At 43.3% G+C, this 24867-nt stretch overlaps 1 protein-coding gene across 4 annotated transcripts in view; it reads right to left on the bottom strand.

The window, feature by feature from the left end:
- Positions 1–22853: 22853 nt before the first annotated feature.
- Positions 22854–24867, bottom strand: part of LOC111141248 (early B-cell factor 1) — a 386978-nt gene continuing 384964 nt past the window's right edge. For all 4 annotated transcript variants that reach the window (XM_022493686.1, XM_022493683.1, XM_022493685.1 and 1 more), the window contains exon 16: positions 22854–23319. In XM_022493686.1, the coding sequence (XP_022349394.1) occupies positions 23288–23319 (32 nt within the window). In that variant the 3' untranslated portion in view covers positions 22854–23287. The remainder of the gene's footprint in view (positions 23320–24867) is intronic.

The raw sequence follows: 24867 nt of genomic DNA, 5'->3' as shown, positions 1-24867 counted from the left end.
TAATGTCAAATGTATTGTTACCCTCCAGATGACTACATATGTTTCCCACACTCAGGGGAAAGTGAGACAAGTCAGACGATCTCCTGGAGCTAATGACCCATGGAATACGACTTGGGAGGTACTCTTTCTGGAGCCATATATCCAAAGCCAAAATTTCCTTGATTGCATCCTTACATTCTGATCACTGTTCCTTCTGGAAGGGCTATACGCTGGCGCTCCAGGATTCCTTGGAAGGCATCACTCAGGACATCAGTGGAGCAAAAATCAAGTCCTATGATTCATTATTTTATAATTCACCAGAAACTTTTCTCTGTTTGGATTCCACTATATTCCCCTGGACTTCCTCTAAAAGGTGAAATGATGAGGGTGTAGTCTGATGGGTAAGAATTTGTGGAAACCTCAAGCCTGTATAATTTGATCTAAATTAGTATATTGGAGCATCCTGACTAAATCCAGTTCTACTTTGTCTCATCTATTAAGTCATGACCAGCAGGGGCAACAAGAGCCATTGTGAGATCTGCCACAGATATTTTGGTAGCTGTCTCTCTCACATCGTGGTGAAGCATGCTTAGAACACTGTCATAGAGTGAATTCTTAGCAAGTTCTTATTGAGAATAATTTCTTACACGCTCTGAATTAAGATAGGTTTTGGGGAAAAAGATAAAAATATATGACATGTTTCCTGGCCCCAAGGAGAAGTTAAGACTAACATAAATGAATGCTTGGCAGGCAGTATAAGATAGTATATTATTAGAACCAAAATGAACGTCGAGTAGACTCTTAACATTCAAAAGGGATTAGTCCAGAGACATATTTGAATCCCCCAATATGTATAGTTTTGTCATAAAAATGTGTGGGATAAGAACAACAACACTGAGTGAATGCTCGTTAGACGGTCCAGCTCACCCACCAGGAGCCATAGGACGTTTAGGGAGAACTGGCAAATGTTTAAACCAGAAAGTTCACTCTGTGAATTCCAGAAGTCTCCTGCAACCATGCCAATACATATCTTATGCATAACGAATGTTGTGAATGGCTTAGAAGGGGTTAATGGTCATTTGGGGGTATAAGTGTCTGGCTTAAATCATGAGAAATGGAAGTCAGAACAGACTCAAATATTAGTAGAATAGGAAATCAGAACAAGGGTAATCCAGGAAAGGATCAAAGGGAAATGAGGTCGGTCTGAACCCTGTCTTAGGCCAGCGGTGCTCACTGGGGAAGCACTTGCAGTAACCACCACAGGTAAACCATGTCTTCTCTAGCTGGAGCCTCTTGTCTGTCCTCAGGCCAATTATAAATTGTGTTCTCCTCCATCACAGTTCATCAGCCAGCGTCTGCGCCCCATCTTCCAATCCATATTCTGCCCCAAGGTCCAATTCCCCACATAGTTGTACAGATTACACATTATACAAGAATTTCATATTTACGGAAGCACAATTCACCTAGTCGATATCCGAAATTGGTAAAATTATAGTGACAACTTTTCTGCAGATGGCAGTAAAGTATCCACTTGGAACAAAGTCAGTGTATTAGAGTCATTTTCTGACCATGGAAAGAGTGTGTCTTAAAGGAAGCAGCGTCATTTTCTAATTTACACAAATGTACTCCGTGGGCAAGGGACAGTCTTTGTTATGTTGCGTGGTTGGAATGGCGGACCCTTCTGGGAGGCCAGTAGCCAAGACTCTCCAGGCTCATCAAAAAACATGAAGAAAATGGAGAGCAGCCCTTTGCCTTTATGTATTGGTTGAAAGTATTTCTCAGCTTCAGTGTTGTTCCCCCACAAAGCCTGGAAGATCAAGCATCCTGTGTAACCATCTTGTGCATAAATTGCTGTTCTCATATTGTAGATGAACACGTATGGTGTATTACCTTATCCATTAATGGTTTCATGCTTCACAGGTCATATCCAGATATGCATTTCTCCTTCTGTTAAATTCAGTACAACTTGGGCATTCTTCTGCTCTTTGCTGGGATGATACAAAACCTTGTAGTGAGACTGGGTTCTCAAAGTCAACAGCATCTTGCTTCTTGTAAATCTTTAAATGAGCTATTGCTTGTCAGCCCACCCTTTGCCAGCCAGTGATGTCTAACATGCATACCTGTGTATTTGAGGACCACCGAGCAAAATTCTAGGTCCACTCTCCAAAAGCGGATTCAGTAAGTGACCAATCTGACAAGTCATCAAGTGACCGAACACTTTCAAACAAAGACTTTAAACCAGATCTTGAAGAGTCAGGTAGCCATTTGCTATAGGCATTCGACAGAGACCCGCCAAAGTTCAGTGGAGCCTATATCATTCTGTTCTTTGAGGCCTCTAAATTTTCAGAATGAAAACTCCTTCTATATTCTGTTAGGGGCAGTGGGCATTCTGTGAGTCCAGGATGACATGAGCGATAAACTGAGGGTCTCTTCTAAAGCCTTTTCTGAGTCCTGTCTACTGTGTTTTCAACATCTTCTAATTCAATGATTTGCTCAGCTAGCTTGATTAAGTGTGTATCTTGTGTGGAATTCAAATTTCAAATGTCTCAACCATTCAGACACAAAGGATATATATGCCTTTTATTGTTCCATGTTACTTTGCATCCTTTTTTATTTTTCTGGGCTTGATTTGTTTTCCAAATGGTGGCTTTGTATGCATGTTAATTTTCACCAATCTATGACAACTTTCCTAGTTGCTGAAACTAAAACTTGGAAAAAAACAAATCCTCAAAGGCTGTGGAAATCATGTCATGCAATTTGAATTCTGTAAACTTTATAATTTGACAAATTGGTCGTTCACAATTGTTCATTTGGCAAATTGGTCTGTTTCCCATGAAGCAGCTGTCCAGAGAGCTTTCCGGCACCTCGATTCCAACACACACACATCCTAGGGCCCCGTATGAAAATGAGGCCCCTGTCAGAAGAGCTCTATGGTGTGCGGCTGGGGGCGGGGGGTGGGGGTGGAGGGCAGGATCAGTCTGGACCTCTTCTGCATCTGCAGCCTGGGTCACATTCTGTGCTGGCACTGTGGCTCACCGTGAATGTGCCCAGCCTCCCTGACACTGGTCCACTTTCTTTGCTCAGCTTTCCTTGGGTCCCGCCTGCTGCCGGCTATGGCTCAGGTGCTGCTTGGTTCTCAAAGTTTGAGGGAGCTGGGCAGCTAGTCAGAACTCCTTTGTTTCACGTTGGTGAATGGGTTTGTACTGCTTTGAGGGTGATTCCTGTTGTGTCCATTAAAAATCCTTTTTCTTAATTGCTGGGTGTCCAAGGGCTGGGTTTTCTTTTGACCCTTCCTTGTTTCTTGTCTACATGGGAGTCCGCCTGTAACAACGTAGTAAAGGAGAGTTAAGAAGCCTGTCTTTATACCCACTGCAGAATTAATATGCAGTAAAGCCTCTGATTTCTGGTGATGTTGGACCTGTGTTCACTAATCTTGAACTCTGGCTCTTCTGTAGTCACCATAACCATATATAAGGATTACTGTTTTCCCAAGGCATAAAGAAACAGCATATAATTTCCTATAAACTTAGATCAAATAATTATATCTCTGGTAGTCCAGAATTTATGAGGCTTCAAAGTCCTTTTTAGTTCCCTCAATTTGGGGTTTACCATAAAAGTATGGAAAGTGTTAAGGGCAAGTTTTAACTAAGAAGATATTGGGTGATAGAGATTTGTAAAATGCGAATTTTCCTAAAGCTATCCAATTCTTTAAAATCCCTGGTCTATTTCATTTGGGGAGAAAGGTGGTTAGTAGGCAGAACTGGGGTGGAATGGAAGATATTCTGATTTCTCACCAGAACATAAACATGACTACATTTCCAGGGCCTTTGCTCTGCCTTATTGGGTCATTCTTCTTAAGTCAGGTTATTCCTCCTAATAAACTTAAGCTACTCCTATCTTCTAAAAGGGAAAAATGCAGCCATCTTTCTGGAGGAAGAACTCACGTTGGAGGAAATGCCTCAGAACCCCTTGAAGACACCCGCACTGGGTAGATCTCAACAATTAGTTCCCGGTTTACTTGACCATGAGTTAATTGCCTTTTCCAGAAACTGAACTTGCCCAACCATTGACAGAAGGCTCAAGACCCTCTCTCCAGTCGTTGGGTGCGTTTCCAGCAAAGACCAGAGCGCCTGTGTCTTCCGATTGGCAATGTAGGCTGCCTTGCTGTCAGAAATGGCTCGGAGGAAGATGGGGGTGTGATTAGCTCTAAATGAAGTTCTAAACCACTGGTACATGAAATGAAACTATTTTTTCTCTCTCTCTTTCTTTTTCCCCTTTCTTTAACCTGAGCTGCTGATGTAAGTGGCTCTAATTTACTTTCACCGAGAAAACAAAGCAAAATAAAAGGCGGAATAGCAAAAAGATCCCTTTGCAAAGCGTAGCGCTTCTGCTCCTGATAAAAAGGGAGTCATTTGCAGCTTTCACGGTGTCAGTATTAATTTCCTAGCAGTCAAAGCCACCGCTAATTTATTTACAGAACTATCTCCTTGCCCAAGAGCCGGGACTGGGGAGGCAGCGGTTTCTAGCCTCCGGCTTTGTTTGTTGACAGGCTGATTTCCCACAAGGCCATTTCCACCTGTGTTTCTGTTGTTTTTAGTGTGTGTCTCCCTTTCTTCTCCCCCGCCGCTGCCTCCCCAATGGCTGCTGAAGGCCCTTCTCATCTCCGGTCCCTCTCATCCACTTCCTCCCTCCAGCCCCAAGGACTCCTGGCAGGGCTTTGCAGTCACTCCGCGCTTACCCAGAGTCTCTGCTGGCAAAGTCCCAGGGGGCACTGCATTTCTTTCTTTCCTTTTCCCTCTTTTTTGTTTCAAGGACAGGATTCAAAAGAGCCTGCTACACTCGGGTTGTAGGGTGCACCTTCAGATATACCTTCAAACAGGGGCTGAGCGATTTGAATATTTGTGCTCCTGGAAACCAGCCTGTAAAATTGTCCCCCAAAGCCCATTAAATTCTGCAAAATCGCTCCTCTTTGAGGGCTTCATTATGGAGTCCAATTTGGGGGCCCTGGCACCTCTCTGCTGAAGCACTCATCTCTAAAGATGCTTACAATGGAAATTACAGAGCGGCTGATTTGGCCTTAGCTCCTTGCATATCAAAGGCTGGGAGGGCGGGGAGGGATGCCTCCGTGGAGCAGTGAGATGCTTGCCGCATGCCAGAGCCAGACAGGTAATATATTGAGATGTTTAAAGCACATTTCTCCCGCATGCGCACGTGCCTGCCTCTCTGCCGTGTTAGAGCTCATCTGCAGGGCGAAATGAGAAAGAAGAAGGCCTATTTGCAAGTTAGTGGTGGCGCTGCATGAGGACGGGGTGGGAAAGAGGCATTAGAGACCCATTTTCTGGATTACATATTGTTACCTTGTTAATAAAAAAAAAAAAAAAAAATAGAGACCAGAAAAGACATCAGCTCAGCTACATAACCCACACCGACTGTTGCCACCTTGGACCCAGGAGGCATTCACCAGTTAAGAAATGTCAACCCGGGAGATGTGCCTTGCCCACCCTGCTCTCCCCTGCCCCCACCTCTGCACAGTAGGCACAAATAATTTTGTGCCTCTTCTTTTGCAAATGCTGTTTCTCTGGATTTGGAGCACTTTATGACTTTGTTTGTGTTTGAGGGGGGCTGTGTTTGAAATATCCATTTATTTGTGAGAGGAGGGAGACCAGAAGGAAAAGGACAAAACTTTGTCCGTTTGGAACCATACAATTACGCTGTGGAAAATTATAAGGAACTGGAGGCCTAGCAGAGGGAATTTTGTTCTCTTCGGTGGCTGAGCAGAGGACCGTATGAATAAGAGCAGCGGTTTCCATCCTGAGGTAATTATGCAGTCCAAATGAAAAAAGTTTCACGTTGCTAACAAAATCTGTCTGCCTCCCCTGCTCCCCTCGAACTCCAGCGGCTTCTTTATGCAGACCATTTTCCCCCAAGTCTCTGAGAGTTGTTTGCTTACCAGGGACGTGGGACCCCTCACATCTAGAGGTTCAGCCATTTCTGAGTTCACATTGCTGAGCTCTCTGTGACCAAAAACTCTCTTATTTATTTTGAAGGCGGAAACAATGTCATTTCATTGCCTGCGTGCATAACTCCTGGATGCCCGAAACGATTTTGCTCAAACTTCCTGCCAACTCACTTTTGGGCTGAGACTAAACAGGGAAAGTTTGGGCCCCAAAGGACAATTGTTCAGAGAAGTTGGGAGCAGGTAGAGGCAAAGTCGAGTGATGAAACTCATCTGACAATTGTCATCTGTCCTCTTTGCATCTCCAGGGCTCATTCCTCCTGGTCTCCTGGGGATGTCTTGCTTCCCTCTCCTCTCGATAATGTTAGCCATTCCCACTCCCTTCCTCTCGTCTGCCTGTCCTCTGGGATAAAGCAAACGCTTTAAGCCTGTAAACTGTATAAATTTTCTCCAAAATCAACTTGAAACTCAGTTTAAATTGGATGGCGGGCCGGCCCACAGCGCGGCAGCTGTGTGCCCACAGCTTCTGAGGGTGCTCAGGAAATCAGATGGTGGGGCCCAGGGACTCCCACGTCAGGGGACAGGAGCTTCATACATAGATTGGCCTAGAGACTGTTCCCCGTGAACCTGTAGGGCTGGAGGAGGAGGCCGGTGTTTCCCTCCCTGCCCAGTGGACGATGGCATTCAGAGTGGGGAGTTAGGAGCCAAGCCTCACGACGGAAAGAAGCCCAGGCCCCCTGGAAATGGCAGAGCAGAGGCAACTTGAAGTCCTACTCTTGGGGGTGCAAGAAATGCAAATTGCCCTTTTCCTAAACTGACTTTTGCCTTCAAATTCCATTCCACTGAGGAGGCAGAAACCGAATCTCCGTGGAGCTGGGGCTTCCTCAATCTCTCCTGCCCGAGGGGGAGTTTCAGATCTGGGCCATCGGCAGGGTTCCCAGACCTTTGGAAGGTCAGCTTCCTGATCTTGTCAGCATCTTTTCTGAGCTGTCGTGGCCTAGGCACCCTCCGTTGCGATGCAGGCCGGTTGCTGCTGAGGCGTCCCTATTTCTGGCTCATCCGTCAGCCCTGGCATCCGCCTGTCTGTTTCCTGCCACCTGAGAGCGGGAGGTTGTTCTGCGACCAGGTTTCTCGCTGGGCAGAACTCCCGGGGAGGCTGTCCAGCCCTGTCTGCCTCGTTCCACACTGGCCATTCCTTTCCAGAGGCCTTGAGGCAGCCCCAAGAAAGAAGAGGACAGAGCCCTCCTCCCAGACCCCCACACTTCTGCCTCCTCAGGTGCCTGTCGCCTCTCTCCTTCCCCAAGTCCAGAGGAACTTTCTGTTCTCCAGGAGGAACCCAATTCTCCGAAGACTCCTGAGTCTATTCGTGAGAACTTTCTCAAACACTGTGTGAAAGTCTACAATCTTTGTTCACCTGAGGGCTTGTGGAACCGAAAAACCAGAAAGACACATTATTTTCTTTGTGTCCCATCACAACCATTTTATGCATCGGTGACCTAGACCAGCACGGAGGATGATAGGCAGAAGGGGTCATCTGGAAGAAAAAGAAAAATGTATGGCTCCTGTTAAATCAACTCTCCTCACTTTTTCAGCATTCCTATTAGACAGGTCGAAGAGCCTGCCCTTTGTTTAGAGGTTGTTTAACTCCTTTTCTATCGGGAGCCAACGGCAGCAGTGTGCGTAGTTAATGGTGACTAGGATCCTCTTAAAAAGCAGTTCTTTTTAAGTCTTTCAGGTCACTCACATGGCCAGTTATAGTCTGTGGATTATCTCTGTGACTGAAAACATGAGCTTTGGAATCAGACCCAGGGCTGCACTTACCTAACCGCTCAGGGGCCTTGTGCAAATTGAAGCAGGAGAAGGAGGAGTCACCAGCTGGTCAGAGCCTCAAGAAGTCTCTGGAAAGCATTGGGGGAGCCCCGCCTTGCTTCCTGAGCTCCACAGTGCCCATTCCAGCATCTCTGCCTTAGAGGGGCAGCCTCTGGGAAAACCCTGCCAGTCGTCAGCCCCAGCCAGCCAGTCCTGGGGAAAGTTACGGCTCCTGAGCCACATGGGCAAGTGCTGGGCCTCAGATTCTCTACGCAAAATAGAAATTATAACCCCTGATCATTCTTCCCCAAATCCTTCCTAACATTTACATGGTAGCAGGCACCATAGCTTGTGCTGAAGACACAATATTGGGGCGTGGAGACGTCGCGTCCACCCTTGTACTACCTACATTCCCATACATACAAGCAAACAAGTAAACAGAAATAAAATAAGCAGAGATTGAGCTACGTACCAGAATAAAGGAACACAGGACTTTGGGCTAGGGCTTGACTGGATTAGGAAACGGTTGGGATGTGGAAGATTCAAACAGTGCATTTGGGAAGGGGACATGTGAGCCAAAACCTAAAGGAGAGAAGGTACGAGACATACAAAGAAAAGAAATCCTTGTAGGTGGAAGGAAGAGCAAGTGTCAAGTTCCTGTTGTGGGCAAAAGCCTGGCTTCTCGCTGGGATGTAGTGGCCCATGGGACAGGGGCATGAGATGGGCTTAGAAAGAGAAGCAAGGCTCTCATTATGTAAGGCTCTGTGGCCTAGAATAGGACGGTGTTTCATTCTAAGTGGTGGAAAACTATTGAAAGTTTTCAGATCTGATTTGTGACTTATGGAGACCACACGTGCTGCTAATGGCGAGCAGGATATGAAGAGATCCAGAAACGCAGTCAGGGGGGCCTCATGCAGAGCGGCACACATTTCTGAACTTTCAGACTTCTCCAAGACAGAGCAGCTCATCAGGAGAGACGAGCGCAGAGATGAAGGATCTTGGTTTGTCTGTTTGCTAATTAATTTCTCCTGATCCTCGCAGAGAGTTCTGTCCATATACTATGGGGTGGATCATTAAATTGACTTCAAAAGTTAGAAATTATGTGGGCTTTCTAAAAAGGACATGCTTTAATATTTCTTGCATATTATCTTACAAGAACTTCCCCCAGAAGAAGAGGACATTTGCCTTTTTATTCAACTCTTTGGCTTTAAAAATCCCCTTGACTGGGATGCCTGAGTGGCTCAGTGGGTTAAGCTGTCTGCCTTCAGCTCAGGTCATGACCTCAGGTTCCTGGGATTGAGTCCTGCATTGAGCTCCCTGCTCAACAGGAAGCCTGCTTCTCCTGCTCTCCCTGCTTGTACTCTGTGTGTGTGTGTGTGTGTGTGTGTGTGTGTGTGTGTGTGTGTATCAAATAAATAAATAAAATCTTAAAGAAAGAAAGAAAGAAAGCCCTTGAGAAATCTTTGTTTCCACTGCCCCAACTGCTAGGGGAGCACAGAAAGGGAATAAGAACAACAGCTCTTACACTAGGGGTGAAGATGGAGACTTCTGGTGCCAGCTCTGCCCTTGCTCTGTGACATTAGGCACAATGCTGCCCCTCTCTGAGTCTCTAAGGTCATCCCTTCTGCTCCTACCAGCCTGTGATTCTTCGGCCTTTATTTAGAGCAAAGAGCAAGAAGTTGATCATTAGCTTGTCGCAGCCGGTGCGACAAATTGACCAGGAAACGTGAGGGTAAGAGGATGGTGAAAAGAAATTAAGAGACAAAGAGATGGGGGCAGGAGGGACACTGAGGAGGATGTCCAACAGTGCCGATTTTATTCCACATCTTACAAGCATTTATAAGGCAGACCACAATAGAAGGAGTAATACATCAGTACCTAGTCAGATGACCACAAGTTTCTATAACAAGTTTACATTAACTACAAGCAAACCTTGTGATGCCAGGTAGTCTCAACTAATGCCATTAGCAAGACAATCAACCAGGGAGTGGGTTATGGGAGGTACAGGAACAACAAGGACCAACTAAGAACTCATGACCCTGACCACATTGTTCCCTTCTGTAGGGAGAGCATGTAGGAAGTCACTTCTGTAGGAAGTCATGTAGGCGAGCGCACGACACATAGCACAGACCCTTTCTCAGTGTTACTCAACTTTCCCATCCTTAACCCCTTGTCAAGGTGTCTGGACTTTAAAGGAGACACAAGTCAGGGCCTGGTTTGATCCACAACTCCAACCATGCCGTAGCCTCCAACATAGCTACTGATTTTTCTGAGGTAGACTGGTAGGAAATAGTTTAGTGGTTCTCTTACAATATTTTTTCTTTTTTGGTCCCTTTTCCTGAAACCCTGATTAGGTCGAGAAGCCGGGAATTTTCAGTCCCTTCCTTTCCACCCCCTAATCCACCAGCTGAGGGTGGTCGGGGCTGATGGCCTGGGCCATCGCAGCAGCTTCGGGGGATTCGGGAGCGGCAGTTCCGAAGGCGGGCTTGTCACTGTGTTGGCTGTCCCCAGCCCCACCCCTGCGTGTTTCTGGGACTGCGCTTGCTGGTTTCTTCATTCTGCTGGACACCTCCAGGATAACGTGATCAATGGCATGAGTTCTCTGGCTGTTCCCGCTGCCCACAAATCAAGCTCTTAATAGCCCAATAAAATCATGAGATTCGGGATAAAAAAGTGATTGCATTGCTCAGATGCTAATGAGGCACATATATCTGAGACAACTGACTGAAGTCTATGGAAAGAAGGTCTTGGTACAACATGCAAGGTGGCTAATTTACAAAGATGTGGAGCATTCCAGATAAGAGAATGTCACGCACCTTTACTTCAAAGAGATGTGTTTAAAATAGCCTGCTTTTCCTTACATATTTTCCCGTGAAATATTGGGACACCAAAGGAGTTGGTACAGGCAAGATGGCTGTGATTCTCCCATTAGGGTCCTTCTGTCTACCAGGGCATAGCCAAATATCATACCAAGGTGGCAAGCCAAGGGCCTCCACTGTGTTCCTAGAGTGTGTTGTGCAGTCGATAATAAATAACTCCTAAGTTGTGTGATTACATAATGATAGCCACATTCATTCACCTGTCTATCAAAGGAGCCATATTTGAGTTTGAGCTCCTATCCCCTGGGCCCATGAAGCATTAGCCCGGAGTCTTTAAAATTCCCAGCAACCCTGGGCTAAGTGCACTGGGGTGGAATATAGTCCCTTTTGCTTAGTAATCCATTAGCTAATGGGTGTGAGCCCGTCAGTTTTCTATTTATTCCTTAAACCATTAAGGTTCACCTGCTGTGCGTGAGACTACACTTGACAAAGAAGAGTGATAGTTGAAATAAAATAAATATCAAGCCTTACGAGATCTGATGGGTATTGTTTAAAATATAACGGGCTTCACGGAAAGGTAAAGGTGAACCAACTATTAGAAGTTGACACATGGCATCCTGGGCATTGGGAAACCAATGAGTCCATTATGTTGCAGTCCACAGGCGCTCACTTGTGGAAAGTGAGTTATTTGAGAACTGTCTTCCAAGCGCTCCCCAACATTTGTCAGCAATGTCTACCTGAGTCTCTCAGAAGCCGCTCGATAAATTTCTTGGTCAACATTTTAATGGCTTCCTTTTACTCCTTAAATATAAATAATATCCCAAATGGAATCTAAGCTTGTGAGAATGACGGGCTCTTTGAGAGGAAAAGGAACTTTAAGTCAAAGCACATCGATTCATGACTGCTATGAGCCAAGAACAGTTCTAGGCACTCAGATATGGCAATAAATAAAAATATTCACAAATAAACACGTAAAGGAGATAACTCCAGAAAGAAAAGGGAGCTCTGAAGTAATTAGGGGCAACTGGATGGCTCAGACAGTTGTGTCTGACTCTTGGTTTCAGCTCAAGTCATGATCTCAGGGTCATGAGATCCAGCCCCAAGTTGGGCTCTGCACTGAGTGTGGAACCTGCTTGGGATTCTCTCTCTCCCTTTGCCTCCCTACCCCCTTCTCTCTCTCTCTCTCTCCCTCCTTCTATCTCTTAAAAAAAAAAAAGTAGTGAAGTAGTGAGTGGTGGTATCAGAGAAGATGACTAAAAGGATCTGCTTTAATTGGGTATTCAAGGTCAGTTAGGTTCATACTGTCCAAGTTCTATCCAAGAACAGGAGTTGCTAAGTCAACTGTTGGCCACAATAATGCTGCCAGACCTAACTCATCCTGAGCAAGACATGGCCTTCCCTCACATCATGTCCATTAACACCCCACCGGTCAAAGCAAGTCACGTGGCCAGCCCAACATCAATGGGTTGGGAAACTTCACTCCATCCACATTCTGCTTCCTTGAAGTAGATTCTTAGAGAACAGTTTTCTACAACTCCTGGCTCTGCCTTCTGGGGAAGTTTTCTTTTCTTTTTACTCTTTAGTCATTTCTAAAAGGACAAGGCAAGGATTTCTTCCTTTCAGCAACTAGACAACATTCTCAGTCTGCTTCCTGCCTATAGAAATTTCAATAACTCAGATACTTTTTTAAATCTCTAGCAGCCACAGTCTCTTCTAATTCAGGATGGCTACATAATTGCCAATACAACTGTCTCAAAAACTCAGTGGGTTGGTTATGTATTTAATTCCAGTAAGTTCCATGCACTGAGACCATACTTGTAATTCTTTTCAAAAATCCCATTCTCTCTAGAGTTAACTGTGGTTCTTAATTTGGGCACCTCAAGCTTGTGTATGATCTTTCTAGGAGCCTTTTGTACAGCTAAAGGATCTACTTAATCTTTTCAGAGGTCTTAACAAAGGTTGTGATGGCCACACTCTTGATTTATATGATGCTCCTGGACTTTATCTTAATGGCCATTTTCTTGGCCTTTTCCTTGAGGCTTTATTTTACTTTGAGGATATTTTACTGGATGGAGTACAGAGATGAAAAACAGTATCATTTTCTACACAGCATATCCCCAATTTTCTGAGTTCTCTGTATTTTCTCTCAGTTGTGTGTGCAAACCAGAACATTCCTTTCTGAGTTCATCTCTTTTGTGTAGTACCTTATTGAATGTGGTTACCTACAGCCAGTTCAGCCTTTTACCTTTCCATATCCGCATCTCCTCAGGCACCCCTGAGTTCAAGAAGTGCACGTCTACTTTTCTAGATTATAATAGGTACTACTTTAATTGCATGTTTTACTCAGTGTTTCACCATCGCTGATACTGTCAGGGTGGTTGGTGACGCTGCTTCAGGCCATGGGGCAGTGCAGTTCAGCTGTAGTCAGGGCGGGCTGGTCTAGTCCCACATGTGTGGACACTGCAGACATGGGCTGAAGCTTCAACAGCTTCCTGGGGAAGCTCTTGTAACAACGAATCTGGGGAGTGTGAGAACCACGGGATACTCTCTACTTCCCAGTCACATCTATGGCCTCCCTTTCTCATGTCAGCTCATGCTCCATGGACCACGGTAAGCCACATGACCCCGTTCAACATCAGTACGATGAGGAGGTATAAAACACCCTGCCAATTTTCTCGGGGGGCTCTTCTGAACATGTAATCACATGCTTGCTTATTATTATTATTATTTACTTTTGTTTTTATGCTGAATTATTGTCCAGTGCCTTTTATACAGAGTTCTGAGAATGACACATACTAGCCACTTAGATTTTTGAATGAGTGAGTAAAGAAGGGAGAAGGGGTTTCAAGAGTTTTCTTGTTCTGAATTCAAATAGGCACCTAAGAGTCCATTCTGTAACTTTGCTAACCATATCAAAATTTCACCCAATCACATTTCACCTAAACCTGTAACAGTTCAATTTTTTTAAATATGAAAAGGGCATAGCAGGATCCCCCAATAAGAAATGATCTATGGATGCGAACATAGAAGAAATATTTCTTTACTCTTGTTCCTTGTGTGCAAATGTGACCCACCTTTCACCTTTATCCTCTCCCATCCTGAGCAGCCGTGCCAAGCCCTTACCCTGCAGATTCATTGCCAGAGTTTGCTTCCTTAGGCATGTGACAATATTCAGAATAATTCTTCTTCTTTCCTGTCTGGAGCTCACTGGTACCTTTCCTGGTACTAAAGTATAATGAGGAGAAATGATTTGGGGGATAACTCCTGTTTTGATTGTGCTTATGACAAGCATCAGTCACACATCATCTTTGGTTTGATATGGGAGCTGTTGGAAATGTGTTCTTTTGTTAAAGGAGGAACCCTTTCTTTGAGGGTGACCTTATGGATGCAGGGATACTATATAGTTAGCTTGTGAGAAGTGAGAAAGACTTGCAGGAATTTTATTATTTTTAGACCAGGATGTCCATTATAATGTTACGTATAGTATCAAGAAATAAGAACCTAATGTCTATCAAGTGGAGATCAGTTAGAGGTAGTATGATATATCCACCTATGTATGTCTCTATCTGTCTGTCAAGATACATGTACATGCCCGCCCTGGAATCACAATTGCTAATGTTGACAGACTAGCCAATATGCCAGGCACTGAATGATAACTCATGATGGAGCTTATTTTATTCACATCATCTTAGTATCTTTTAAGAGAAATACTCCTATTGTTACTTCTTTTTTAAAGGATGAGAAACTAAGGATTGGAGAATGTGAATAATTTTTTTGAAGTCACTTTCAGTCTCTACTGATTATTGGGTTAATACATCCCATGGATCTACTGACCCTTAAGTCCATATATGTCAAGGTCCGATGGGGACCACTGTCCTCATACAAAGTTGGTGAATAACTCATGTTTAATTGAGGATAATGACACCTACATTACATGATCGTTGAGAATTTAACAAACAAATTTCTATAAAGTTACTAGAATATCACATCCTGTAGAAGTAGGCCCCCAACAAAGGAATGACAACTGCCATTAGTACTATTTCCCTGTTAAGTTTTATCCTCTCTTCTAGGTTCACCTTAAATGTAATTAAGCAAATTGGCATCTTCCTGGACATGGGGGTGAGTCATAATATTCTGTACCTGTAGGAAAAATAATGGGGGCTGAATGTGGGCCTTTTCGGTTGAACATTTTGGGCTGTGGGTGTCTCTAGGGCATCAAGGGTGGGGTAGGGACAATCTCGAGGATCTCTGATCTTCCATCTGGTGGCAGCTGCTGGGTTGAAGGGAAGCTGACCATGTCCCTAGAATTCCATGCAAGAAACTCCTAGGGCAGATGGGAGTCAGGGCAAAGAGGAGAGGTCTATCTGGAAGGATATGAAATGGCTCTGCTTGAAGAGCAGCCAGGGAACCAAGCGCTGAGGAGTGTTGCATAGACAGAGATGAAGGAAACAATGTTAGAACACATTAAAAAAGGAAATGAGAAAAGAAGAAGAGAAACTAAGAGGGAGGAGCATTCTGAGGGCAAGAATTAAAGGTATTAGTCCTCTGGTCTATTGTGGTCTGTTACCTTCACTTAGAATGCTCTCTCCTCTCCACTCCCAGTTCTTCCTTGCTAACTCCTGCTCCGTCAGATCTGCTCTCAAGCATGAGCAGAACGCTGCTTCTTGCTGTATGTGCTTCTGGCTTTCTATTCTTGCTTCTCCAAATGTAACAGGTCAAACATTTACAAGGAAGTATTTATGGGCTCTCCCCTCCCACAGCCTGCCAGAGGGAATTACATTTGGCTAGCCCAATCTCTACCCTTTCCCCATCTTCCCTGAAGAGAAAAGATTTTCTTGCAGGGGGGGAAATACTTCACTGAAAACAATGCAATGAGAGAGATGGGGAAAGAGCGAAGGAAAAAAGAAGAATCATGCAAACTCAGAATAGGTTTTTTGTCAGATCCGAGTAAGGTGAGGAGTAAGGAAAAGGAGACTAGAAGAAAGAGTACTTTAGTAGGTATTACTATGGAGTTTACATTTAGATTGCTTTCTAATGGCCTTTAAAGGATTTAAATTTTTAAAAAATCCATGTGGAATTTAAGAGACAAAACAGAGGATCATAGAGAAAGAGAGGAAAAAAATAAAATAAGAAATCAGAGAGGGAGACAAACCATAAGAGAATCTTAACTATATAGGGAACAAGCTGAAGGTTGCTGGAGGAGAGCTGGGTGAGGGATGGGGTAACTGGGTGACAGGCTTTAAGGAGGGCACGTGATGTGATGAGCACTGGGGGTCATGTGCAACTGATGAAATATTGAACTCTACCTCTGAAACTAATGATGTACTATATGTTGGCTAATTGAATTTGAATAAAATAAGTTTAAAAAAAATCCAATCTCTTTCTACCTAAATGTGGGTGTTGAAGTGGGCTTGAATGTGTGCAGAGCCATATTCTCTCTCTGATATATTAGGGTTATAGTAACATTTATCACAATGTGAAATTATATGTTTGTGTGATTATTTGATTCATAGTAATGAAAGAAGGAAATGTGTCTATTTAAGACAGTCACACCCCAACCCTTTGCACAGTGCCTGACAGAAAGAGGGCCCTCAGTAAGAATATCTTGACTAAACAATGCGTTAGAGAAAGCCAAGGCTATTGCCTGGTTCCAATTCCCTTTCCCTTGCATTCCCTTCATTTTATGGCCTCTACTATCCTTGCCAGGATCCTACCCAGATCTGTGCTATTGAACAAATGAACTTCATTGGGACTCCCTCCTTTCTGTTGACATTTTGTCCACTCCTTTCTGGAGTCCTAGATTCTCCTTATAGCATAATTCCCTGTACAGGGTATTTCCTGCAGAAAGCTGACCTCAGACCTCTGGTTCATCCCAGGGTTCGGAACTTTCATTCTTAATATAGAATGTGGAAATTCTACAACCGGTGGGAAAAAAGTATGCCAAGTAGATAAAAATCAGTCCCACTGCAGCATAACTCTCCAGAGAGAAGAGATAAAACTGCTTGATGCTTAAGTTAAAAAAAAAAAAGTAACAAAATATTTCCAGTTCCAGAAACTGAATTTCATTCCTAATGTAAATATAGAAGCCTCTGGAGAAGATCATAGTTGGGACAGAGAAGGAAAGCAAAGGGAACACTAGGAAGGGATTTCATGATCCAACTCTGCAGTGTCATAGCAAAGAAACCACCCAAGACATCACCCATGTCTTTAATAGTAGTGACTCCCTCCAGAAAACGGAGTTTGATTTTGACTTCTTCCTCTTCCGCAACCCCCACGTTGCATCAGTTGCCAAATCCTGGTCCTTCTCTATTTTTTTTAAATGATTGAGTATAGTTGACATATAACATTGTGTACGTTTAAATTTCACAGTGTGCAATGGGTTGGTTTGCTACACTTATCTATTGGAATATAAGATTACTATCAGAGTGTTAGTTAATAGGGCCATGGTGACTCATAATTACCATCTCATTTTGTAAGGAGAACAAATAAAATCTACTCTCTCGGCAACTTTGAAGTATAGTCTACTTGACTATAATCGCAATGTCAAATATTTCTAATCCTATCTATTTTCTTCCTTTAACCCTCCTAGTCCAAGCTATTCATTTTTTTTGCCTGGAACATTGCTCTGGCCGGATAGGTCTTCTCCATTTTCCTGTTGCCTTTCTTCAGTTCATTCTCTATGTGGCAATGAGAATAATACTTCAAAAATATACGCTTGATCTGTTGTGTAACAATGTCTATGACTCCACACTACTCACAGTGACAGTAAAAGTCTGTTGTCATGTAGATAACAAGAGAGTAGAGACGAAGAAGGAAAGACAATGGGCTTGGAGGACTCCCATCAGGAGACTTGCTATGAAAGGGAGCAGGAAGACAGCAGATTGAAACCACAGTGAGGTCAAATAGTTTTTTTCTTTCTTTTAAAATGTGATCATATTGTAGGTTGCTAAGAAAGTACTACTGAAGAAGGGGAAATTGTTGACTTTGGAAAGAGAGGGTAATAATTCCAGGAGCCACATTCTTGAGATGGTGAGTGATGGGAAGCGTGCTAGGGTAAGCATAGCCTTGAGCATGATATGTTGGAAAGATTTTACTTCTTTAGAAGTCTACGTAAAAGTGAATTCAGCTATGAGGATCTCTCTGCAAGGCAAAAGGAGATTGAAAAAAAAAAAGATGTATACATTTTTACACTGAATGTGGCCTCTGTAGAGTATAGGGATTTTTTTCACAATTACATATTCCACTTTCCCATATCCTCATTCCTTTCCATTGACCTTAGGTACTTTTTTTCGCATATAGCCAGCTCCAAAGGCATTGACCATGGCCTTCCATGCCCTACTTTCCATTATCTGCTTGGAGAGTTCCTATTCACACCACTCAGGCATTCCCTCTTTGCAGTGTTCCTTGATCTCCATGGAGAGGGCAGATCACTCTGACCCTCAAATCAGGCTGTGTAAACATCTCCTTTAGCAACTTGTCTTTTGGCCAGAAGCCCCAAACTAACATTCTAGAGGCTCATGGATTTTGTTTGCCCAATGCAGTGTTTTTAAAACACTATTTTTGGATGGGAGGACAGCATTTACAAAAATGAAAATTTCACACCAAAAAAAAAAAAAAAAGCCAATAATATATATAGCATTCTTGAAAAATGAAAGATGGGCAACACTAGGTCCAAATTCCCATATGGGAGCAACTGCCTAGAGCTAGCGAGGTGCTCCCTGTCTGATTGCACCCAAGCTCACCCCCTCGGGCTTTATTAGCATAGCTCCCGTGGACAAACACAAGGCTGTGAATTTACACGCCATGCTGAGCCGAGGCTTGGGCCCAATGGGCAGGAATTGTGATCGGTTTCCCTGGGCATCCTACCATCTAGTACAACGCTAAGCACACAGTAGGTGCTCGGGCTGTGTTCTGAGTTGAATTTCCCATGTTTCGCAGGGTCACCTTGCACAACCTTGTGCTCCCCTCACACGGCCTTTCTGTTTCCGAATGCAGGTATCCAGCCCCAAAACTCAGATTCGTATCCCTACCTTCATCCCTGCTGCCTGAGACGCCCACCCCAGCTGGTTACGGAATCCTTCACGTCTCTGCTCGAATGTCACTGTCTCTGGAAACCTTCCCCAGCCCTTCAGGTTAAATCAGATACCACTGTAATATCCTTCCAGAGCAGTCTACACTCTCCCTCACTGCCGTTGTGGGGTTGCTGGTATTTACTGGCTTGGCTGCTTCACATTGGCTTGCTCTACTCAACTCTAAGCCCCATGGGGGCAAGCCCAGCGTCCCGGCGCTCACTGTGGAATCCGCCACTCCTCCCTCAGTGGCCGGGCGCTCAGTAAACCTTCAAGGTGTGCGTGAATGAATGAATGAACAAACGCTTCTGGGAAATAGGCCTTAAGGAAAGTGGAGGCCAGTGGGAAGACCTGTGGGTGGCGGCTGTTTTCCATGGGGCGCTGTGGCAGTCATGTGTCACTTGAAACTTCCTAAACTGTCTTGAGTATAGACTTGTCTAGTCGGAGGCTGTGAGCACCCTGAGGGCAGGTGGCCCTTATTCATTTGTTGGATTATCTGCTTCTAATACAGGGACGGGCATCTACTACTCAATTCCAGAAATGTGTACTGAATGACCAAACTAATGAGCGTAGACTCTCTTTTTAATAAAGTGATGATAGTTTCTTTGCTTATTAACTTACTCATGCTGCTCTTTCATTACTTCAGGTTGGGCTGTGTTCCAGAGCCAAAGTGTATCAACAATGGCCACCACAAATGATCCAGACGGTGGCTGTGTGATGCCCTGTTAGTTCTGGTCATCAAGTTTCTGTGGTCCCTGGCCTATTTGCTAAGTTTCTGAAGCAATTTACAAGCATCGTTAACCTTACCATTTAAGGAACTTAACTTACCATTGAAGGAAGCATTGAAGGAACAATTGGAAAGTCTTATGATGATGACAGAACTTAAAGTGAAATCATTTTACAAGAGAAGGTACCTACTGGGTGTCCGTGGGATGTTTGACTCCAGATAAAGTTGGTTTTATCCAACAGGGAGAGTGCCTTATCCACAAAGGATCTAAAACTATAGATCATGGAAGATTCAGAGTTCACACACGCCTCCTCATCAATGAGCCAGGGCACATAACTAATTGACCATGGGCTCACTGGGACTAATTAGCAGCTGTATGTGAAGAGCTTGGTTCAGACTTGTAGCACAGAGGATGGCATTCGAGAATGGCCAGATACCGGACTCACAATTCAGTCACCGCAGGGGGATCGCTCTGCTTGGCTGGTGAAATGGTTGGGGCTCTTGGCTCCTCTGTGGGCCAGTGCGCACAGGTGCGCATCCATATGCTGCCGGCAGAGGGCAGCAGTACGCTGTGCGTGTGCGGTTTGCATCCCAGGTTGGCAAATCCCCAAGGATTTACAAAGAAAGAGAGTGGGTGTCCCAGGACTACCCAGATTTCTTTTCTCTGGGTGTCAACACTGGTCTGAGTAATTGCAAACACAGACCTTCTACATATGTTGGACTTTGGCTCATCTGAAATTCTGAAATGAATACACAACTAGAAGCTGCCATCACAGACAGGAAGTAACTTTAATTAAATATTGTGAAAGTTGAAAAGTTTTTACAGCTTGAATTTTTGCAAAAAAAAAAAAATTATAACAATCTCTACAGTAGTTAGGTTCTCTAACAATTGAACTGTACAGTGTGTGTCTATTCAAAAAGTTTGATAAGAAGGTGAAAGGTTAGTAGATTCAGAGATGACTTTGTTAAGCTGTGTCCTAGTACAATGTGAGGCCAGGGCATGTCAGGCGATCCAGTCATCCAGAAGCTGTATTTTTCCCCCAAAACTGAAATCTTAATTCTCTGTTTCATTTTCTTCTTAAAGCCATATTCTGTATTTAGGGGAACATCTTTTACTTGTAGAAGTTTTGTGTAGAAGAAAGAGGGTCAGAGGGCCAGAACGTCTTTTCATCTAATCAATATAAATAGAGGCGACAGAACACAAATTCTACATATTTTAAAGGCTCTTTGGACTTTTCAGAAAAGTTCTAACCACTCTGCATGGCTGACAGACGGGTGGCGTTTATTGTCAGGGTCTGAGCCGGACTCCTTGCCGGCTGACCATTCCTTCACAAACAGTTAAGGGGCTCACCAGACAAAATATGGCTTTAAATTGTATACATCTTCAGGCCAGCGCTTACCACACGAATTCAGACAACCTTTCTGAGTACCGAGAAGCAACGCGTCCACCTTGCTTACATTTTCCAGTTTTTTTTATTATTATTAATCATCATTATTATTATTTCTCACCTTGAAAAATCAGCCTTCCTCCCCTCCCTTCCCTCCCACAACTCCCCTCCCCACCCGCCCCAACCCATAAAAATCGCACTCTGACAGTCTAGTGAAAACCATTGCAAAATCCATATGGGGGCATGCACAGTTGCAGCATTGTTGTAAATTTCTTGCTCTACTAGAAAAAGTTACATTGTCTTAAGGTAACAAAACAGTTCTTTTGTGCTTTTCCATTTCTTTGTTTTTTTTTTTCTTTTTTCTTTTTCTTTTTTCTTAGAATGTGAGTGATGATTGACAGTTCTGGTGCACAGTTACAATGTACAAGTGAAATGAATATGTTTTGCATTGTTAAGGCATCCAATCTGCTGGTTTATATTTATGTGAAAGACAGAGGAAATATACAAGCAGACTTAAGAAAGAAAGTATGTTCATTGATTTCTATGAAGTTTCTCCCCCAAATTTAATGCACAAAATGCGTCACTCCAAAGGGGGAGATTCCATGCATATTAATAGGGTATTTTTTTTTTTGTAAGCTTCCAAAGCAAAGGATACATTTTTTTTTAATCTACAGAACTAAATGCTACAAGAATAATATGCTACTATTTTTTTTGCCATATATTGGAAAAAACTTCTTAACTTACAAATAATACAAAAATAAACAATGGCTTTTGGGTGGAAATAAAAAAAAACTGAAGCATGGTTTAAAACAAAACTAAAAATAACTATAAATGAAATGTTTAAAAATCACATTGAAACAGCTAATACAACTGTAGGTGACCAAACAAATACGCACTTTTCACATAGCAAACATACACAATAAAATAAACTGGGAGTGGGAGGAAAAGGAAGAAGGGGAAAGCAATGTACAAATTCCAAAGATAAATACATTATTTATATGGATATTTTACAAAATCCCCTTTAAAACAAAAAGCCTTTTAATTAACTTTGCAAGTATGTGCAAGCTAAAGGTAATGAGCTTTTTTTTTCTTTGCAAAATATGCAGTAAAATCTTTTTGTGATATTGAAAAACTGTCTTAAGACATTAAAATGTATAAATAGAACAAGGACTTTGGCAAAAATCACAAAAAATCTACAGTATTTATAACTACATACAAAAACACAACAGCAAAGGAAAAAATATCAGGCAAATGCATCCTCAGAGCTTTGCTGCTTCTTTGCTATTTATTCTTACTTTTAAGAACACTTCCCAGATAGTGAGAGCAAAAAATTCCATAGAACAGAAAACTACATGTCGGAGCTCTCAACCTTCTTCTCCTTTCTCCCAGTTTTCCTTTTACTCTTAATTCCAAAGCACTTAACCTGTAGCTCTAGTCTATTATGTTACAAACGGTAAGGGTCACCAATAGAGGCGCGTTATCTCAAACAGGAAATCTGAGCCTCCTGCCATGTTGCTTTTGTCAGCTTTTGGAGGATTGGTATGAAGTCAGCATTTAGGATGAGTACACGCTACAACTTGCAAATGGTGGCGTGAATGTGGGATTTTGGCTTGGTAACTGGAGGGCAGAATGTGGAACTCTGTGCCTGGACCCTGTTCCATGAAGTCTCCTAGGAGATTCACAACACAGTAGGTGTGCCATCAAGCTCTCAAGAGGCCACTGGCTTCAGAAGAAGTTGACACAAGTGAAAGAGAGAATGATATCGGGTTTAAATATGCAGTTTTAACAATCTGTCTAGAGGCACTGGATTTTGGAGTAGAAGGGGAAAATGTGATCACTTACATCACTTTTTAACTTTCCAGGCTGCATTTATTTACACAGTTACTTAAGACAACAATACAAAAGAGATAAATAAGCTTGCACTGCTAAGGGATGGCATGTTAAGTTAGATATTGAAAATGCACTGTCTGAGCTAACTACCATTTGATATGCTTTAAGGCGCAAAAGCCGACCCTTAGTTTTCTAAAAAATCTAACTGGCATTCCTATTCTGTCCCATACAAGCTTTTTTTTTTTTTTTCCTTTTTTTCCTTTTTTTTCTTTTTTGACTTTTTTGTAAATATCACCACTTCATTCTCCCTTTACACAGCTTTAAAAACATCATAAATTAAAACATGGAGTCTTATTTATAGTGTCCCTTGTATACAGCTTTACGGTTTATAAAAGACAAATGATTGCAGAGTTAAGCTTAAAAAAAAAAAGAAAGAGAAAGAAAAAGTGGATTTGCTTTTATCAACACAGAATAAATATATCCCCCCAATACTTGGGAGGTACAATTTTTAACCAACACTCTGCACTTGCAGATCCCTTCCAACTTCAGTATTTGCAAGGTCGGTGATATTGTTTGTTTAAAAATCTGCAGTTACTGTGATTCCTCTTAAAAAGGCCTGAGTTAAAAGTTCCACTCGGGGACTTGTATCAGATTACTCTCTGTAGCAGAATCCAACCTCTTCATTAATAAAATTCTTCAAGGCAATGCTTTCACATGGGAGGAACAATCATGCCAGATATCGCTGTGGAAAGAGAAGACAAAAGTCAATGGTTTTGCATCCAAACTTCTCACTGAGGGGGGAAAAAAAAAGATGGGAAAAAACACCCACACACCACTATGTTGCTTGACTATTAGTCACAAATGGGCTCTCATCTCCCCTGGAGTGAGTTTTTGTTATAAAACGTACATGTACTTTATTAAGAATGCTAATCTATCAGTCTGTGTGTGTGTCTTGAACAGAACAGAAGAGGCTAAACAGCCTCCAAGTCTGATTTCAATTTTGAAACGTAACTGGAAAGTTGCATAGTTTGAATACCGCTGGGAAAGTTGCAGCCCCAAACCTTGCAGAATAGTGAGAATTTTCAATTTGTCGCTCTTTTTTTCCCCCTCCCCTTCACTTCCAGCATATAAAGTTGAAAAAAAAAAAAAAAGAAAGAAAAGAAAAAAGAAATGAAACCGGTTCATCCCAACTGCCAGCGAGTTCTACAGAAAAAAAACCCATGGCTCGGTGTTTGTGTGTGCCCGAAGTCGGGGTACTGGGGCAGCAAAGCTGAATGCCTTCATTTCAGTCGTCATGCCCGGGAGACGCAAGGGCCGGCCACCGCAGACCTTATTTCGAAGGGGGCAAATGAAGCTGGGAGAAAGTATGGAGGAGGAGGGGAAGGCAGGTTTGCATGGAACTGCAGGGTGTCCCCTATACTACGGCTTCACTCAAGATTCTAGAATGGTCTGACCACGTTCCTAGAAAATTACAGCCTAGGAAAGCTGGGGTAAGATCCTGGGGTAATCAAGAAATCTTTCAAAGTGTCCCGAGTTCGGAGGCCGCACGCAGTGGTATTTAGAAAAGCAGGGAATCTGATAGGCCAGCCTTCTACCTCCGGCTTTCCTGCTTTCTGAATAGGCTGCCCCCCCTTCCCCAGCCCCTCACCCCCCCTAGGTAGTTACTTGTTTCTTTGAGCCTCTGCCTCCTCAGCTAGAAAATGCCGTTCAGGATGTTTGTAAGAGCAGTGACATTTTTAGGGTTGTTGGGAGAGTTAAATAAAATAACCTATGTGAAGTGCTTGGCCCAGAGTCAGTTCCCAGTAAAGACCTCCTAGAGGTTAGCTGCTGTTACGTTTAATCCATCCCTTCTGCTGTTAAACTAGCTGTGTGACCTCAGGGTAGTGGTTTGACGTCTCTGGGCTGTGTTTCCTCTCTATCAAATAGGCATCACCTCCCACAGCATACTTCACATAATGAGCATGAGGAATGGAGGGATGTCTGTGAGAAAGTTAAGACGGTTTGGCATTTGAATTATATGGAGGGAAGAGCCATGCGTCCGTTAATAGCAAGAGGCAGCCATCTTTGCTTCCAAAGAGGAGAGAGAAAGTCTGTGCTTTCTCCTCATTGTTAATTCTAAATTTAAACTGATGTTCTTGTCAGTGATGACTGACACTAGGAAGTGGCCCTCTTCGTGTCCCAACTCTCATGTCCGGAAGAATGTGCCTGTTTTTAAGCAAACCCCAATTATCACAAACCTGTTGCCCATAGAGAGGCTAGGTGAGGCCCTGAGCCCCACAGCCTCTGGTTT

The sequence above is a fragment of the Enhydra lutris genome, unplaced genomic scaffold (genome assembly GCF_002288905.1).
Source record: "Enhydra lutris kenyoni isolate GAN:26980312 unplaced genomic scaffold, ASM228890v2 scaffoldscaffold5, whole genome shotgun sequence".
In the NCBI taxonomy this organism is placed as follows: domain Eukaryota; kingdom Metazoa; phylum Chordata; class Mammalia; order Carnivora; family Mustelidae; genus Enhydra; species Enhydra lutris.
The sequence above is the reverse complement of the archived record's forward strand: the minus strand, read 5'-3'. Positions and strand labels throughout refer to the sequence as shown.